Source organism: Giraffa tippelskirchi, chromosome 4 (genome assembly GCF_054371585.1).
Source record: "Giraffa tippelskirchi isolate mGirTip1 chromosome 4, T2T-mGirTip1v1.2.pri, whole genome shotgun sequence".
NCBI lineage: Eukaryota > Metazoa > Chordata > Mammalia > Artiodactyla > Giraffidae > Giraffa > Giraffa tippelskirchi.
This window is the reverse complement of record NC_137278.1, coordinates 212,568,320-212,587,011: the sequence shown is the minus strand read 5'-3', so window position 1 is coordinate 212,587,011 and position 18,692 is coordinate 212,568,320. Positions and strand designations below refer to the sequence as shown.

The window sequence follows — 18,692 nt, the reverse complement described above, 5'->3', positions numbered from 1 at the left end:
CGGTGACACCATTCACCATTCACCACTAAGCTATCAAGACCAGGTGTTGGTGAGGAGCTCAAGAACTGAAACTCTCTTCCACCGCTGGTGGATTGTGAAATGTTCAAACCATTTTGAAAAAACACTTTGGCAGTTTTTAAAAATGCTAAGCATACACCTACCATAAGATGCAGCCATTCCACACACACTCAGCCGAGAGATATGAAAGCACATGTCCATACAAAGACTTGTATAAAAATGCACATCGCTGCTTTATTCAACATAACCAAACATCCACCAACAATGAATAGAAAAACTGTGGTATAGCCGTATGATGAAAAGGTCAGCAATTAAAAGGGATAAACTGCTGAACACACTACCATACAGATGAATCTCAAAATGATTATGTGGAATGAAGCTAGACAAAAAAAAACTACTTGATGTGATTCCATTTGTATAAGATCTTTAGAAATGCAACTTAACACATAATGAGAAAAAGCAAATTGGAGACTGTTTGGAGCCAGGGAGGAAAGGGCTGGAGGGATTACAAGGTCCCACAAGGAAAGTTTGGGGAGTGATGGATATATTCACTACATTGATTGCACTGATGCCTTTGGGGGTGTAGTCATAGAGTGAAGCTTACACCGATCGTACCACCCAGCCATTCCACTTTGGAAAGCACGTGTCCATGCAAAGACTCATATGTAGTGACCAGAGGGGGTCATTGATGATTCTTTATCAAGAATGTAGTTTCTTCAGAAAACATCAATAAGCTAGCTTCTGTTTCTTGATCATATTAAAAATGAACTACCTCCAGTTTTTTACACTTCCATTTAAAATTTACTACAATTATATTCATTGGTTCATTCAGCTGTTTCTTTGTAAATATTAGATTTCATGCACTGATCAAATTCACAGTGAGAGCTTCTGCCCCTTTACCTCTGTTATTCCCAGCACGCCTGGTTTCCCCAGTGTCAGAGTCTTACCATGTGCAGGGTTAGCCATTGTTGAACCATTTTCCGCTATTCTTTCTAGCAATAAGTTTCATTATGAACCCTAACTTTTGAGAATATTGGTCATTTGCCTGACAGCCCCATAAGGAAGTGAGCATGTTCCTCAGATGCCCGAACCCCCTCTGGTGTTTCTGCACACATCTCCTCCCTGCTCCTCCTGTCCTGTGTGCACAGGCTTCTGCTCCAGAATCTGTGAGCCGTTCGCAGGGCTAGAGTGTCCACAGGAACACGCAGGCAGATCATAAACAGCTTCATTTATAATTTTAAAAATGAAAATTTAAGCGTCAATTAGGTTGGCAAGGAGTGATGAATTTGCTGTGAACCAGTGTTGGCTTAGATGTGGGGAAATGCGCGCCTTGAGGGGGAGCTAAGCTGCAAGACTAGAAGCCCCTCCTGGGCAGGGTGCTTGACACCACGGGCTCCTCAGTGCCCCTATCGTGGAGCGCGGTTAGAGACGGGGGTCGTGGGCCAATATGGAGACGTCTGCATTTGATAAACGAAAAAGGAAGTCAGGGAGTAAGATGAGCAAGGAAAACAAAAGAAGGGGATTAGGTTATATTCATGCGCACGAGAAGCTTGCACAAGGCATACAAGTACCCACCGCCTGGACTCTGCAGGCTCCTGTCAGAGTGTTTCTTGAGCTGAGCCCTGTCTCTCCAGGAAGGAGACCCAAGTGTCAGCTGCAGATCACAGGCCCAGGGAAAAATCTTCCACCTCAAGGAGGAGAGAAGAAACAAACTAAGGACAGATTCCTCTCATGGGTCTGTCTCTCTGCACCAGGAGAGCATGACCTCCAGTAGACTTGGACACACATCCTTCATTTTCAGTCAGGTCACCTCAAAGGAGCTGTGCGGCCCTTTGATTTAATATGCAGAGACACTAGCATTTAATAATTACCTGGACTATGACCCCAGGTCGTCTTGTTCTAGTTTTTTTAAATCAAGATTTAAAAAACCACAATTAACATTGTCAACTGCAAACTGGCACTTGCCATCCACCTCTACAAGAATGAAATCAGGTGTTGCTGCAGCTGCTGACTTTCAACACCCTCTGAAAGGTGTTCAGGGTGGAAAGCAGAAATGAGGATCTTGGTGCTCCAGGAAAACTAACAGCACAGGTCTTCAGACAGTTAGATATTTTCAGGAGCTGGCTTTATGAACCCAATTCTTCAATCTCCTCATATCTAGAAAAGCACTAAAATCCTTCAGGATGATGTCTGCTCCTCATGACTAGCAGTAATCTTCAGGAGACCAGCAGAAACTTCTAAAAAAAATGTGCTTGATTGCATGTACTCCCCCTTCACCAAAAATCTCACGCTTACTGACCTTCCCCACACTGCCTCTTTGGAGCAGTTTCTCAGAGCTATCTGAAGTGCTGTTTCTCATGCTAGTCTTCATTTTCCCCAAATAAAACTTAACTCACAACTCACGTTGTGCATTTTTTTTTTAAGTCAACATCATTAATACAAGCAATTCCAACTTGTTGGAGGGTGAATGGAGGCAGGGTAGATTTGATGAGGGATTAAGTTGGGGAGGGCATATAGGAAGAAGTCCAGAAAGCATCTCTTAGTGTATATATATTTATATTTGCATTTATATTCATTTATTTCATCTTTTTTTCCCTCAGAAGTGAGGGGTTCACTGGGTCCGTTGAGAATGGGTTCAGATCAGGAGGAGACATGTTGCTCTGGAAGGCTTGTGGTTTCCATTTCATAATTGCTCTTTTCGTTAAGAAAGGTCTTTCCCTTCAAGACCTCTATGAGCTGCTGCAGTCGCTTGGCAAAGGAGAGTGCCTGGGGAGGCCTAGTGGAAGGCTGCGGTGGGGGTGCTCGTGGGGGCGGAGGGGGAGGTGGGGCTGCGGGTGGGGGGTTTGGGGGACGTGAGGGTCGGGCCACGGCAATAGCTTGCTGAGAGGGAGGTGGTGGAGGAACGTGTTGGAAGAGCCAAGGTGGGCGAGTGGAAGGCTGAACGGAGCCAGGTCTCGCCTGGGCTACTGGAGTAGAAGGAGGGGGAGTGGTGGGCAACTGAATCATGTGCACCGTGTTAGAGCCTATCTTGGAGGCAATCCAGTTCAGATAGGCCCAGGTAGACGTGTAGACTCCGGGGCGCTTAGCTCGGGCACAGCCTACCCCCCAGCTTGTGACTCCCACGACCACATAGCTGTTTTCCACGCTGTCTTTGCACATGAGAGGCCCGCCGCTGTCCCCCTGCCCAGAAGGATACAGAAGTCACCCTCTGCCTGAGCCACTTTCCCTGCCCAGAAGGGCCATAGCCTCTGGGAGGGTAATTTCTGCAGTCACATGGTCTCCTGCTGCCATAAACACAGGCAGTTATGGCAAAGTTTGAAGTGGTGCCAACAGCTTCTTTGGGGCTATGAGAAGGGTATGGATTTTCATGGGTTTTCTTGCACTGATAGGGAAGACAGGCAAATCCACGTGTCCGCGTATATGGTTTCACGTGGGTGCATGAGCGTGTGTGTACAAGTGGACTTGACCCTTTTGTATGCTGGTGAAGAGAGGTAAACATTCTCTTCTGGGCAGTGTTTGGATGATATGATCTCTGTGTGAGGGTGGCAGAAAGCTCTAAATATGGTGACTGAGTCTTTGTTGGGCAGCTTATGCATGTCACCACCCAAGCACATAGTGACTATAGACAATGGAAGACAGGACCAGGGAGATTTGCTCAGGGATCCAAAAAGGAAGTGTCCGCAAGAGCACCCGATGGAGAGTTACCTGGCAGGTGTCAATCTTGCCTTCAGGGTACCCGGCACACACGTTGGTTGAACGAATGCGCCCATTGTACCATCTGGTCGAGTTACATAAGTCGAGGTCGATAAGGTTCACGCGTGCCTCCTGCAGTACAGGTGATGTCCTGGGGGCTACAGCCAGGCGACTCAGTGGTCAGTAATTACAGAAGACGTGTTCTGGGAAAGCCCTGCTTTCCTCCCTCCACTGAACCCCCATCGTCCTGAAATGCTCTATTTAAACCTGAGACCTAGGAAAGTCTATGACCCCAGCCTCTCCTTATCCACTCCTGAGGGAAGGAAACACAGCGGGAAGAGCACACAAGACTTGGGAGATGGAACTGGCGGAGAGAGGAAGGAGGCAGGCTGTGGGCAGACAACAGACGGAGGGCGGTGGATGCAGCTGGAGAGTCACAAACGTCACGGGTGGATGCTGGCTTATGGAGCTTTGCCGTGACATTAACAATTATAACAAGGACATGCTGAGCACTTCCTTTGAGTCACACAGGCTTCATCTCATTCACTCCTCACAGGCACTTCATGAGTTAGAAACTGTTATTCCCCTTTCCTCCCATCAGGAGATTGGAACACCACTTACCAAGGTCGCAGTAGGGAACCTTGCACTCACATCAAGGGTTTTCCTCTCTAGACTCAAGTCCAGGACACACTTTTCACTCCAGCTATAGGTCACCCCTACATTCTATCCTCCATCCAGTCGTGGGCGGGACCCACAGAACTTGGGCTGATGAGTCCCTCGCATGTGCCTCATACCTTTATTCAGATATGGGGGCAACAGACCTACGGTGGCGCCTCCACACACAGGCAGACCTGTCAGGGGCACAGTAGGCTGAAATGACCACTGAGGTCAGGTCAGAGCTTCCTTCAGAGCCTCAGATGCTTGGCCATGACCAGGGGCTAAGAAAACCCCAGCCTGCACTTTGGCTGGAGCAGCCGACATTGCATCCGGCCTGGAGCCCAAGCCCAAGGCCAGGTACTAAAAGATGATGCTGTGAAAGTGCTGCACTCAATATGCCAGCAAATTTAGAAAACTTAGCAGTGGCCACAGGACTGGAAAGGGTCAGTTTTCATTCCAGTCCCAAAGAAAGGCAATGCCAAAGAATCTTCAAACTACTGCACCATTGCACTCATCTCACATGATAGCAAAGTAAGGCTCAAAATTCTCCAAGCCAGGCTTCAACAGTACATGAACCATGAACTTCCAGATGTCCAAGCTGAACTGAGAAAAGGCAGAGGAACCAGAGATCAAATTGCCAACATCCGCTGGATCATCGAAAAAGCAAGAGAGTTTCAGAAAAACATCTGTTTCTGCTTTATTGACTATGCCAAAGCCTTTGACTGTGTGGATCACAATAAACTGTGGAAAATTCTGAAGCACATGGAAATACCAGACCACCTGACCAGCCTCTTGAGAAACCTGTATGCAGGTCAGGAAGCAACAGTTAGAACCGGACTTGGAACAACAGACTGGTTCCAAATAGGAATAGAAGTACGTCAAGGCTGTATATTGTCACCCTGCTTATTTAACTTATATGCAGAGTACATCACGAGAACTGCTAGGATGAAGGAAGCCCAGGCTGGAGTCAAGATGCCGGGAGAAATATCAATAACCTCAGATATGCAGATGACACCACCCTTATGGCAGAAAGTGAAGAAAAACTAAAGAGCCTCTTGATGAAAGTGAGAGAGGAGAGTGAAAAAGTTGGCTTAAAGCTCAACATTCAGAAAACTAAGATCGTGGCATCCGGTCCCATCACTTCATGGCAGATAGATGGGGAAACAGTGGAAATGGTGGCTGACTTTATTTTTCTGGGCTCCAAAATCACTGCAGATGGTGATTGCAGCCATGAAATTAAAAGATGCTTACTCCTTGGAAGGAAGGTTATGACCAACCTAGAGGGCATATTAAAAAGCAGAGACATTACTTTGCCAACAAAAGTCCATCTAGTCAAGGCTATGGTTTTTCCAGTGGTCATGTATGGATGTGAGAGTTCAACTATAAGGAAAGCTGAGGGCCGAAGAATTGATGCTTTTGAATTATGGTGTTGGAGAAGACTCTTCAGAGTCCCTTGGACTGCAAGGAGATCCAATCAGTCCATCCTAAAGGAGATCAGTCATGGGTGTTCATTGGAGGGACTGATGTTGAAGCTGAAACTCCAATCCTTTGGCCACCTGATGCGAAGAGCTGACTCACTGGAAAAGACCCTGATGCTGGGAAGGATTGAGGGCAGGAGGAGAAGGGGACGATAGAGGATGAGATGGTTGGATGGCATCACCGACCCAATGGACATGGGTTTGGGTGGACTCCGGGAGTTGGTGATGGATAGGGAGGCCTGGCGTGATGCAGTTCATGGGGCCGCAAAGAGTCGGACACGACTGAGCAACTGAACAGAACAGAGTACATCATGCAAAATGCTGGGCTGGATGAAGCACAAGCTGCAATTAAGATTGCCAGGAGAAGTATCAGTAACCTCAGATATGCAGATGACAACACCCTTATGGCAGAAAGTGTAGAAGAACTAAAGAGCCTCTTGATGGAAGTGAAAAAGGAGAGTGAAAAATCTGGCTTGAAACTCAAGATTCAAAAAATGAAGATCATGGCATCTGGTCCCATCACTTCATGGCAAATAGATGGGGAAACAATGGAAACAGTGACAGACTATTTTCCTGGGCTCCAAAATCACTACTGATGGTGACTGCAGCCATGAAATTCAAAGACGCTTGCTCCTTGGAAGAAAAACTATGACAAATCTAGATACTATATTAAAAAGCAGAGACATTGCTTTACCAACAAAGGTCCGTCTAGTCAAAGCTATGGTTTTTCCAGTAGTCATGTATGGATGTGAGAGTTGGACTATAAAGAAAGCTGAGCACCAAAGAATTGATGCTTTTCAACTATGGTGTTGGAGAAGACTCTTGAGATTCACTTGGACTGCAAGGAGATCAAACTAGTCCATCCTAAAGAAAATCAGTCCTGAATAGTCATTGGAAGGACTGATGCTGAAGCTGAAGCTCCAATACTTTGGCCACCTGATATGAAGAACTGACTCACTGGAAAAGACCCTGATGCTGGGAAGGATTGAGTGCAGGAGGAGAAGGGGACAACAGAGGATGAGATGGTTGGATGGCATCATCGACTCGATGGACATGAGTTTGAGCAAGCCCTGGGAGCTGGTGATGGACAGGGAAGCCTGGTGTGCTGCAGTTCATGGGGTCGCAAAGAGTTAGACAAGACTGAGCGGCTGAACTGAACTGAACTGGAGCCCAAGAGCCAAGGCGACTGTATCCTCTGCATCACGTGGTTCCACAGGCAGGAGAATCCCAACAGCCCTGCCACAGCAGCACCCACAGCCCAGTCACTGCCCAGTGGGTTTGAACATCGTGTGCAGTCCAGGTGGGAAGGGGCAGACCCGGAGCATGGCTCTGAAGGCCAGCAGGGAAGCCCGTGGAGCACCATGGCTGGGGAGGGCACCAGCAAGCATTCAGTGGATGGCTGCTGAACGCATGTCTGCAAGGCTTCGGTTATGTTCCCAACCTCCTTAGCCCCCACTTTTCCTTCCCATCTAAGCAGCAACGAGGGTTTCATACACTCACTGCCCTTTAGATACAGGTAACATGGAACTAACAAGCACAAGCCTGGCTGGTTGGCCATTAAGGTGACCCTTTAAATCTATGGCAGAGCCTACAGCCTTGAAAGCCGTGCAATTCATTGTTAAGAGACAGGTGTCCTGAGACACAAAAGAGTTTTCTCAATCTCAACACCTTGGCTTTAAATATCAAATGCAAAAAAAAAAAAAAAAGCCTGCAGAAACTAAAAGTTTGATGGAAAAAGAGACCGATTCCCACAAGTACTCTTCCAGTCCCAAAGCATCTGAGTTCAAGGAAGAGGTAGGTCAAGATAAAGAAAGGTCAGAAGGAGTATCACAGGAGCCTGGGGGTTTCTGTAAGACTTGGCCCTGGGAGATCCAGATTCAGTCGCTGGGTTGGGAAGATCCCCTAGAGAAGGAAATGACTACCCACTCCAGTATTCTTGCCCGGAGAATTCCAGGGACAGAGGAGCCTGGCGGGCTCCAGTACAGGGGGCCGCAAAGACTCGGACACAACTGAGCTACTCTACACTCACTTTTTAGGGGGTGGGTTTGCAAAAACAAACAAACCAAACAAGATAGAAACTCCATTAAATCTAAGGTGATTCTAGAACAAAGAGGCCTTGTGTGATGTTCAGGATATAGATGGGAACCTACAATTCTCCTGAGCAAAAGGATAGCAGAGGTGGGGTTGAGGGGTTGTTGGATGGAAACCTGAGATCAGCCTCCCAGGGACTGCAGGAACCCCCAAAAGCTGAGGACAAGGTTGGACAGGTGGACAGAGCAGGGCAGGCCAGGGAGTGGAACAAGAAGAAAGTGTGTGCTTGCTCTAGGAACCACGGCAGAGCCATGGACATCAGCAGCCAGACAGAGGTTCACACCCCAGGTCAGGGAAGAGGTTGTGAGATACCTTTCCCCTAGGGCGGCACAGGTAGCAGTCCTACCAGAAACCAAAATCAACTTTGAGAGAGGAGAAGAGTAGAAGACACAAAAAAGTACTGAGGTTTAAACCCCAAATGACTGATCTGTCTTGAATTAGGAGGCCCAGATTTTCCGTCAATTAACAGATGTTCCATCAATGAACAAAGGAGATTGAGCACTAAGTCAATTCAATCATACGTTCACAGCCTAACATGACTGGTGAAAATTCACGTGCCCACCTATGGAAAGCTGAAAGCGCCGCTCATGCACAGAGGCCTGTTCTACTTGATCTTGCCCCACTGGCAGAAACATGCTGCCCAGGTTGCTGACCCGCAGAGAGTCACACCCACCAGCAGCCCCTTTCACGGTCTACAGAGGGCACTAGCAGTAACAACTGGGTGGGACTGACTGCCAAGGGTGGGGAGCAGAGATGGCACTGGCCAGGAGGGGCCGTGCTCAGGAATTGCACAGCTTGGAGACCATGTGACCTGGCCCTTCCATTTACAGATGGGGAAACTGAGGCATGGAGAGGGAAATCCCATCCAGAGCCCTTCTCCAAGTGCTGCCTGCCTCAAGGCACGACCCCCACCTCCAGAGGCAGCCCTGGAGCTCCAGGCACAACCTTGACCCCGTTCTGGAGATGCCGAGGCCCTCTTCGGTGCCTGCTGTCCAGCCTCCCCTGCTGGCCACACCAGCCACTGGTGAGGGGCCCTGGGCACGGAACTTCACTCTCAGTGTCTCTGGCTGTGGAAGGGGACAGTGACAGGATCCACTCACAGCACAGGGCTAGAGACTGGGTGAGGCTCAGGCAGGCATCAACGTATTTCCCCTTCACCTAAGACCATATTGACGGGGTTTTCCCCGCCCGTACTCACCATTCTCTTGTATGTATCCCCAGCCAGCCACCCAGCATGTCTGGGGAACTCTGGGCAGGCCTGCCCTAAAGTGAGGCAGGCAGCCTGGTCCAATGAAGTGCCCACAGGGAACAGGAGGGGTGATCTTCACGAGAGCGATGTCGTTGGCCTCTGAGTTCCCGGAGTATTTCTCATGAATGATGATTTTCTCAACATATCTCTCCTGCAGAGGTGGCTTCACTGGCTTATTGCTCCCCCACTCAACTTCCTTAGCTCCAAAGATCAGCCTCCAGTCGGTCACTTTTCTGTGGGCACAGGGGTAAGCCAGGTCACGCTTGCTGCGGGCTGGCTGGTGACCGTGACCCTTGGAGGTCCCCACCCCCAGCGGGTCTGGGTCAGCCCCAGTCTGGTTGCCACTAGGCCCAGAGCCTCAGGGGCCTTTGGCACTGAGACCCTTGGAGAATGCCCGGTTCTGAGAAGAGCCTTTCTGAAGACCCCTTCTGCGAGTTCCCGCACATACTTTTTGATCCTGAAGCAGTGAGCAGCAGTGAGCAGCCAGTGGGAGTTCAGCAAGGAGCCCCCACACACGTGGTACCGCCGGTTGTTGTGGTACGTGAAGATCTGGAGGCTGACCATCCAGGGCCAGGATCCGTGTGTGGCGTCTTGCCCGCCGATGATACGCACGCCCCCCTGCCTGAACCGTACCCCACAGGGGCCACTGAGAAGAGACCACGGGCACAGTTCAAGTCAAGAGCAGGCCAGCCGGGCGCCTCCGCAGTGGGGGAGAGGGGCCTGAGGCTGGTCACAAGGGGAACAGCGTGGGGTCCCAGGCCAGCAGGGGCAACCCCAGGGTGGGGGTCCAGGGGCCACGGCAGAGCAGCAGTGCTGGGGGCTGTGCCGGGACAGGCGGCCACGGGTTCCGGGAAGGGTTCAGAGAGGGCAGTTTCTTGGGTCTTGTGGTCACAGGTGGGGTTAGAGGGGCCGCAGGCAGCTAGGACAGACCAAGGGCCCTGGCGGTATGGGAGGTCGCTGGGCAGGAGGAGAGGAAGCTAACGTGGGCATGAAGGGGGTAATCCTGGTGGAGGCTCAGGAAGGAGCCAGAGGGGCTTGGAGTTGCAGGACTGGGCTGGGCAGCGGCAAGAGGAGAGCAGGGCAGGTGGAATTGACCCCCGGGGGAGGCATGCGGGGCGGGCCAGAGGTGGACATTCAGGGCTCTGTGTCACTGGTGAGGAGGAGGGAGTTTCTGGGATTGCAGGGTCCCTTGGGGGCTTGGGAGTTTACACGTGGAGTAGGGGTCCCCGAGGTGCTGCATGAGGACGCCCTGGGATCTCTGGGGTCAGTGCAGGGCCAGGAGGAGGTGTTTCCCAGCGTCTTCAGGACTCGATATTCAAGAGGCAGTGAAGCCAGTCACTGGGGCCGGGGGGTGGGGAGGTGTGGAAACTGGCCTGTGCTTTGCGGAAGCCCCAGAGTTCCTCTTGGGAGGAAGCTATAGATGCCAGGGGCCCTGGGGGCTCTGGGCTGAGGATGGTGGGAGCAGGGAAGGTCCAAATTGGCGATGTGGGGCACAGGTGCCGTGAGACCTGGGAGAATGCTAGGGCCCCTGCTTGGCTTCCTGCAGAGCCCCAGATAGAGGGAGTCTGGGTGGGGTCTGTTACTCAGAAGACACTCTCCCCCTCCCCCAAGTTGTCTGACACTTACTCACACGTGCTGTTATCTCTGGCGACCACAGATACTGCCAAGACCAGCAGAACGGCAGTTGGCAGCATCTCTGCCAAACTCCTGCCCCAGCCAGGCCTGGAAGCCCAGTGACCTCACAAAGCTTCATGGCCTTCCGACCAATCAGCAGGGTGACGTCCCACCCCCCACACACACACCCTCCAGAAATCAGGCCAGGCGGGAGCACTTCAGCCCAAGCGGTTCACGCTGAAGCGACTTCCCAACATCTTGCACAACCTCCCCCAGCCCTCACGCAAACTGTAACCACGGTCCCATTCCGACTCACAGACCGCGGGGCAGCTTAGCCCCTCTGTGAGAAGACGGTCCAACACGTCAGAAGCTCAAGGGAGTCGGGCTCTACAGACTGACAGACCCTTAACCTTGCAGGAGGCAAACTCTTTTCCTCTTCCAAGGGTGTGCTCTCAGCACATTTGCTGAAGACCATTTTGACTTTCCCTAGCTTAGAACTATGAAGCCTACTTTTCTGTCCACAAGGTCCCATATCTTCTACCTGGATATCTCCAGATCTCCTTTCTGGGACCTACACGAAGCAGAAAATTGTCTTCTGTACTTCAGTGTCAGGAATTCTCAGCGCAGTTACCTGAATGTCATGAAATAATGCTTCTTCTGATTGTCAGGAGACAGCATCTCGTATCCCAGAACAGAAAAATGCTCACCTCACCTACCTGGATGTTAAAAAGTTTTACCTTCCCTGCAAGAGTGTGATGAGGTCACATCTCTACCTGCTGAAGGAGGAGTCTTAGCACCTGTACCTGAGCACAAGGTCTCAGCTGGCCTATCTGAAAGTCAAGGAGTCACTCCTTACCTATATGAGGGTCACCAGGCACCACCTACCTCTCCTACCCAAGTGTCAGGACACCTCCTGTCCTCTTTCCAGGTACAATGCAGTTCAGAGAGTCAGATGACCTCACTTCTTCTACCTGAGCATCTTCTCTAACTGAATGTCCTAATTTTGAGACGGGTGGATGGCATCACCAACCTGATGGACATGAGTTTGAGCAAGCTCCAGGAGTTGGTGATGGACAGGGAAGCCTGGCGTGCTGCAGTCCCTGGGGTCGCAAAGAGTCAGACACGACTGAGTGGCTGAACTAACTGAATTTCTCATCTCATGCAACTTTCAGGTCACATCCCCCTCAACTGAACATCCAGTAGGTCGCATCTATCTTACTTCCTGATGGAAGCTATCATCTCCTCCCCCTGACTGTGAGGATCTCTCTTTCTTCCGGCTCAGGGCCAAAGACCTCGGACGTGAGAGTGGCTTTGTCCCATCTTCTCTACCCGAGAACCGAAAGGTCTCACACCCTCTGAGCGTCAGGAGGTTGCCTCCCACCTCGGTGAGTGCTCTGCGGCTCCAACTGACAACTGAAGTGCAGGGGTTCTCGCGCCCCCAGCTGACTGCCAGGCGGTCTCCGGGCTCCTGCTGGAGGAGGTCCTGGTCTCCCTGTCGGAATCGAGAGCTTTCATCTTCTCCACTTGAGCATCACGGGCCTCCCGTCCCCTACGTGAGTGTCCGAATCTCCCACCTCAACCCCGTCTGAAGTCTTTCTCTGCCCTTCCTGACACGCCTCGTCTCTTCTGCTCTGTATCTGGAGGTCCTGCCTCTTCTCTCTGAGTGGCCAAGGGGTCTCCCGTCTCCTGCTGTAGCACAAGCACGTCTCATCTTCCTGTCTGAGCCCCCCTCACCCTGGGTATCAGGCGTCGCCGTCTCTAATTGTCAGCACGTCCCACTTCCTCTCCAGTCCAGAGACACCCTCTCATGCACTTCATTGTCAGGAAGTCACCATTTTCCCTACATGACTGTCCCCACATCTACTCTCCCTGCAGCTCAGCAGGTCTTGTCTCTCTTGTTGCAAAGCCAGGACACGCCTTCCATCTTTATTTACTAGGAAGTGACAAGGACGGATCCCCCTGGTGAGGAGCAGGGTGATTTCACTTCCTTCCTTGAGTTCAGCATTTCATTATTTCCCTTCCTGTCGGGCAAGAGGTTTTATTTCCCTGATAAAAACGCAATTGGATCTCAAGAGAATCAACTATTTGAGTGTCACAAGATTTTTACCTCTGCTGCTGCATGTCAGAAGTCTCCTTCTCCTCACCCTGAGTGTAAGGGGGACTTGTCTCCCCTCCGTCGGTTTCAGGGCTCTTAGGTGCCGTGTCTGTTAGGGGTCCCTAACTTCCCACACCTGAGTGTCACAGGACGTGTTTCTGCCACTTGAGTTTCAGGAGGACCGTCTCCCGTACATCAGTCTCCAAGGTCTCTTTCTCGCTCGCTCTCATCGCAGGTGGCCTCACCTCCTCTATCTGAAGGTCTGCAAGGTCCTATTTCACCTACCTGAGAACTTGCTTATTTTAACTCAGTAGCAGATTGTGCCTGATAAAGTAATCAAAAAAGACGTTTAAAATATAGTTCAAGAAATGGCAGGAGGAATTCAATAAGTGATGTTACAGTTTTGACTGTTAAAGATTATCCAGGTGTTTTTACAGAATTTTGTTGGGCATAAAATAGAAATGGTATTTAGATGCATGTGAATCATGTAACAGAATGATGTAACTGTTTAATTTAAATGTTAATATGTACAATTTTCTGGAAATCGTAACGTTTGCAAGCTTGTTTGCAAGCTTTTTAAAATATAAGATGAAAATGTAAGATAAAAGCTTCAAAACGGAAAGGGATACCCAGATTTTCAAAACATTTAGGGGTTATGCAATAACAAAGTTTGCAGATCCAGTGTCTAGATTTTAGAAGAGAACTATTGTGTGACTCTGCAGCCACTTTTGACCTGTAAACAGGTTCTAGTCCCTGCTCGCAGCCACACTTAGACGTTGAGTGTCAGACATACAGACCAGCAGGTTTAGTTGTGTCATTAAATCTAACCAAAGAGTGCTTTCTCCACACTGTTCTGAGGAGCAAAGGAGAGACAGGAAGGTATGGGACAGTTAGGCTTCTGGGACCACAGGATGGGGTCTCAGTGGCTCCTGGCAGCTTGGCTCAGGCCAAGGTGGAGCTCCCAGCACGGGGGGCAGGACAAGGAGTACCCCCCAACCTGAGGCTCCTTCTCCCTATTCTCGAGTCCCACCCTCCCCAGCCCCACGAGCCCCTCTAGCTTCCCCAGCCTCCTTCCCGCCCTGGCTCTCTCTGCACCCCCCAACCTGGGCCTTCCTGTGCCCACCCCCAGCCCAGCCCTAGCCGGCTCCCGCCTGCCCCGCCTCACTTCTCCCATCCTGCTAACTCCCACCCACCCTCTGTTATCCTCCAGCATATTGTTCTTCCTGCAGTGCAGGACCTTCCTCATCCACCCAGCCTCAGTGCCCAGAGTTGCCCACAGGACCCGGAGGGTGGTCAGCGGTGAGGGAGGGTTGGAGCCATAGGCCACCCGCAAAGCGCTCTCTGCTCCAGGCTGCAGAGAGAATGCTGGTGAGATGCTTAGGGCCCCTGAGGGGATAAAGCTGGGACCTTCTGAGGTCGTGAGGGGGCAGAAGGAGGCAGGGAGTCCACCGCCCTGAGTGAGAAAGTGTCTGCCCAGAGGCGCTGGGAGGCTGCAGCTCACTCAGCGCTGCGACCCTCTGCCATCCCACCATCTGCTTCTCTAACCAAGGCTTCTCTCGCCAAGTCCAGGCCTTGAAGGTTCTGACTCATTTTCGGAGGCACTGAAGTGTCTTCTCCCCAGGACCGGGGCCGGTGTGGCAATGCCGTTTCCACGCCGCGCTCCCACTGCCGTGCTTGCTGGACTGGCCCCAAGTTCCGGGCCCAGGTCCAGCCGGACCCAGGGTTCCACGTGCAGCTCAGAGGAGACCGACCCCCCACTGCCACAGCGCTCGGAATTGGGGGAGTCAGAGACCCCCCCTCTGCCTCCACATTCGGACCCTCCCAGGTCCCCCACTTCCTTCTAGGCCTCTTCTGTGGGACAACCACAGTTTCCAACTTGAAAACGAAGCCAAAAACTTGAAAATATGAAAATTAGAAATTGTGGGGCTTTCTAGACAGATAGCAAGCCTCTCTCAGGGTCCCACTGCCAGCGGTCACCGTCTCAGCCTCACAGGGGCCCTCGCCTTCCTGAGCAGGCCTTCCAGACGCCCACCTGCTTCTCAGAGTTGCTCTGCCCTCCTGCCCACCCTGCGTGAAGACACCCGAGTCCACCCCGCTTCTGCACACAAGGCTTCACTCTGCCCACCGTTCTTATCCTTCCTGGGATCTTCTCGCTTCCCTGGAGGCATCACCCGGCCCCATCCTGAGTTGAAGTCTACATCTGCCACGCGTGATGTTCACACTCCGCCCTGACCCAGCGTGGAGCGGCTCTGCACGCACTGTCCGCCTGGAACCCCACCAGGTTCCGTGCCCAGCCAGTCTGACGGCCCACCTCCGCGGCTTCTGGCCCTCTGGCAGACCTCAGTCACGTAGTCTCCCCCTTTCACAGCTCCCTCTGGGTCTCTTCTGTCCACTCGCCTCACTACACCTCCCCCTTCACTCTTTGAGGTGCCCCTGCCCTTCCTGGGAGCTACTGCCCTCCCCACCAGGTCCCATACAGGGTGTGCCACATCAATGGCTGATGGCAGCTGGCTCAAGGGGAGAAGATCTGAGCTTGGGCAGAAGCTGTTGGGGCAGGAGAACACAGGTACACAGGAGAGGGTTCAAAGACAGGAGCAGCAGGCTTTAGGGACACCTGGACAGTAGCGAGAAAAGTGGACAGAGGCCACGGAGGATAACCAGACTTCTAGCTCAGGAGAGGTCATTCACTGGGCTGGTGAGGAGAAAGAGAAGCTTCCAGTTCAGGAAGCATGGGCTCAGGTCCAGCACGACTCAGAGAGAGTGAGGCACAAAGAAGCCAGGCACGTGGGCATGGAGGTCAGCAAAGAGATCGGGTCAGAGACAGGATCTGCAGGTCATCAGTACAGGCAGCCGAATGCCTGCTGAGGGACAGGGAGGCTTGTGTGACCTGTTCAAAGGAGGGCAGAGTCTGTGCTTCCAGCATCTCCTCAAGCAGGCAACTGAGAAATGGCTTCATTTCTTATAAATTTATTACATAATAATATTATAATTATTATCAATAATAATAATATAAGAAACATAGATCTCTGTGGGGTGTATCACAACGTCAGGGTCAGGAGGCCTCGGGGCTGGAGCAAGGGGAGAAACCCCCCCCGGTGGAGCTCCGTACAAAAGGAGGGGCGAAGCAGAACTGACCCTGTAAAGTTAAAAACCCAAACTGAACGGAACCGAAACCCACAGGGGAGTGAGACGCGTGTGTACGTGGCAGTCTGTTACAGTGACTGCTGCTGTGCGTGTGACCTGGTCTGGTGGTGAAAGGATTACTGGGTGTGAATCTGCCCAGGGAATGGGGCCGGTGGGCCGGGGCGGGGAGGGTGGGCACAGACCGGCGTGCCAAGCCCCTGGGCTGTGAAAACTTCTGTTTTCTGGGTTTTTTAATTTTTATTAAAAAAAGCTAGAAATATAAACAGAAACTCGTGAGTGACGCGAATGGAGCTGAGTCCAGACTCCAAACCCTAGGTTTAAAAACGTCCCGGGCCCCCCAGCCCACAGGTCATTGCTGAGTGTGAGGAGTCACAGTAAGGGGGGCTGGGGTGCCCACTGGGGTCTTTGCCTCCCCACAAGGCTCGCAGTGGCCTGACTCTAGGGGTGCCCCTATGATCCCCCCTAGAAGCCCAGCTGGGGTGGAGCACTGCCTCCAAGGGCCCTCGGGGGCCTCTCCCAAGCAGCAAGGCTTCACCAAGAAGGCCCACTCGGGCTCCGCGAGGCTCTGGAGGGACAAGCTGGGCAAACAGCAGGTCCCAGGGTGCAAGACGACCTCTTGACTTTCTTTGGAAGTGGAGACGGGGTGCTTTCACAGGCACACACCCATGCACGCACCCTGGGCAAGCTTCCGAAGCCCCCACACTAGTCCAGAGTGGCCCCCTGGGACCACCCTCCAGTCAGGCACACAAGGGGCTCCAACGCACTCAGTCGCACCCCGAGTTTCACACACTCGCACACGTGCGCACACACACACAGGGCGGAACTGGCGGCTTCAGGTCCGAGGCCGGGAGGCGTCTCTGCTGTAGTCGCCCAGCAGCGTGGAGAGGAGGCCAGACCCCCGATGGGGGGACCCTGTGAGGGAGACGGCCGGGGGCAGGTGCCAGGGCCCTGCGCCCACACCCACCCGGGCCGGCTCTCCCGGGTCCCAGGCCGCGTGACTGTGCAAGCGCCCACGGGAGTCGCCGCCCGCCGCCCCTCCTCCACGCAGCACCTGAAGGGTCGGTGGGGAACACCATAGCTCAGCGAGGGGAGGGGGCCCAGCAGGGCCCCGGGGCGGGTACGAGGACCCTGGCCAACCCCAGACCAGCTGGAGCGTCCCCTGCCCCATGTGGGGTGGCAGTGGCAGTTGAGGGGCCAGAGATGGAAGACTGGGCAGCCGCAGCGGAACCGGGGGCTGGAGGGGAGGGGAAGGGAAGCTATTAAGGACAGAGATATTTGTTCCTTTTCTTGTTCCAAATATAGAGTGGATTAAAATATGCAAAACAGGGGGCTCCTTGGCCCCCAACCGAGAACCCCAATGTCTCCCCCCTCCCCCCGAGTCACCAAGGTGTGTCTTGACCTCGCATGCTGGACTAGGTTACCCCCTCTGGGAAGGTAGCCACCAGGAGCTCAGCGGGAGATGGTCAGGCTGGAGCACCCCGCCCCCGACCCCCTCCCGCTCCAGCCCCCCCACGGCCCGCGCCCTTCCTGACCGTGTGCTGGGTGGGGCTCGACGGCCTGGGAGGGCGCTAAGCAATGTACAGGGCAAGTCTCCGAGCTACAGCGAACAGGACGATTCATGCAACATTCCTGGCCCGGGCGCCGTTAGGGTGGGGGCTGGGGAGTGGGCCGAGCCCGCAGCCCGGGGGCGGAGGTGGGGCCCTGCCCGCAGGGCGCGGCCGGGGCGTGGGGAGGGGGCGGGGGGCGTCAGCTGCCGTCCAGCTGCCTGAGCGCGCGCTCGATGTTCATGCGGTGGCCCACGCGCGTGACGCCCAGCTCCACGAAGTCGTCCTTGGTGAGCGCCGGCAGGTGCGCGCCCTCGATCTCGTGGTCCTCGAAGCGGTCGCGGTGTTCGCCCAAGTGGATGCTCTCCAGCCAGTCGCCCACGTCGAACTTGCTCCAGAGTTGCAGGGGCTTTTGCTGGAAGGGCCGGCGGGGGCTGGGGGCCCCGGAGCCCGGGCCGGGCGCTGGCGAGGGCAGCGGCGAAGGCGAGGGCGAGCGGCTGCGTGCGCTCACGCTGCGCACCACAAACCGCACCTCCTTCGGCTCATGCGGGATGGAGAGGCTGGACGACTTGAGGATGGTGGGGGGCGTGAGGCCGAAGGGCCGCCCCGCGCCCCCCGCCCCCGCCCCCAGCCCCTCCACCCGCTCCAGCGACGCGGGCTTCACTGGGCTCGGGGCGCGCCGCGCCACAGGGTAGCGGCCGCCGGGCCGCACCGGGTAGGAGGCCCCGCCGCCCGGGCCCCCAGGGCTGCGCTGCTGCGCTGAGATGGTGCTCAGCTCACCGAGGCTGCTGAAGAGCCTGCGGAGGGAGAGGGGGTCAAGGCCAGGTGAGGGGTACCAGGCAAGATGGGGCCGGGCGGAGGGGCGCGGGGCCAGCGGCCGGGAGAACGCTGGGGGCGGGGATGGGGGGGCGGTGCTGGGACTCGTGGCGGGGGGTCGGGGGGGGGGGCGGTGGGTAGCCTTAGGGCCAGAGGGAGAAAGAAGGATAGGATCCTGTGGTTACTCTGACCTGGCCCCAAGTCAGAGTCAGTGCCCTGCTGGGGAACGGGGAGCCCTAGACTGAAGGGAGTAAAAGCCCTGGCCCCCTCTACTCCATGGGGGCTCAGAGAGC

The 18,692-nt window shown here is 53.7% G+C and overlaps 2 protein-coding genes and 1 long non-coding RNA gene across 5 annotated transcripts in view; 1 reads left to right on the top strand and 2 right to left on the bottom strand.

The window, feature by feature from the left end:
- Positions 1-227: 227 nt before the first annotated feature.
- On the bottom strand, positions 228-10,904 carry ACR (acrosin). Of its 3 annotated transcripts, none has more exons than XM_081591142.1 (5): positions 10,813-10,904; positions 9,635-9,832; positions 9,136-9,419; positions 3,724-3,869; positions 228-1,475 (listed from the first exon to the last, which is right to left on the bottom strand). In XM_081591142.1, exons 1-5 carry the CDS (start codon positions 10,878-10,880, stop codon positions 1,425-1,427), a joined length of 747 nt encoding a protein of 248 aa, XP_081447268.1. In that variant the 5' UTR covers positions 10,881-10,904; the 3' UTR covers positions 228-1,424. The 3 variants fall into 3 exon arrangements, with proteins under 3 accessions (XP_081447268.1, XP_081447266.1, XP_081447267.1); XM_081591140.1 differs by lacking the exon at positions 228-1,475 and adding an exon at positions 2,561-3,198; XM_081591141.1 differs by lacking the exon at positions 228-1,475 and adding an exon at positions 2,561-3,198 and having other exon boundaries at positions 10,817-10,904.
- Positions 10,905-10,978: 74 nt separating this feature from the next.
- On the top strand, positions 10,979-12,881 carry LOC145545878 (uncharacterized). The gene is made up of 3 exons (XR_014082267.1): positions 10,979-11,728; positions 11,973-12,353; positions 12,738-12,881. It is a non-coding gene; the product is annotated as an uncharacterized LOC145545878 (long non-coding RNA).
- Positions 12,882-17,313: 4,432 nt separating this feature from the next.
- Positions 17,314-18,692, bottom strand: part of SHANK3 (SH3 and multiple ankyrin repeat domains 3) — a 47,532-nt gene continuing 46,153 nt past the window's right edge. Inside the window, exon 22 of the mRNA XM_081591138.1 lies at positions 17,314-18,380. Within this exon, the coding sequence (XP_081447264.1) occupies positions 17,786-18,380 (595 nt within the window). The 3' untranslated portion in view covers positions 17,314-17,785. The remainder of the gene's footprint in view (positions 18,381-18,692) is intronic.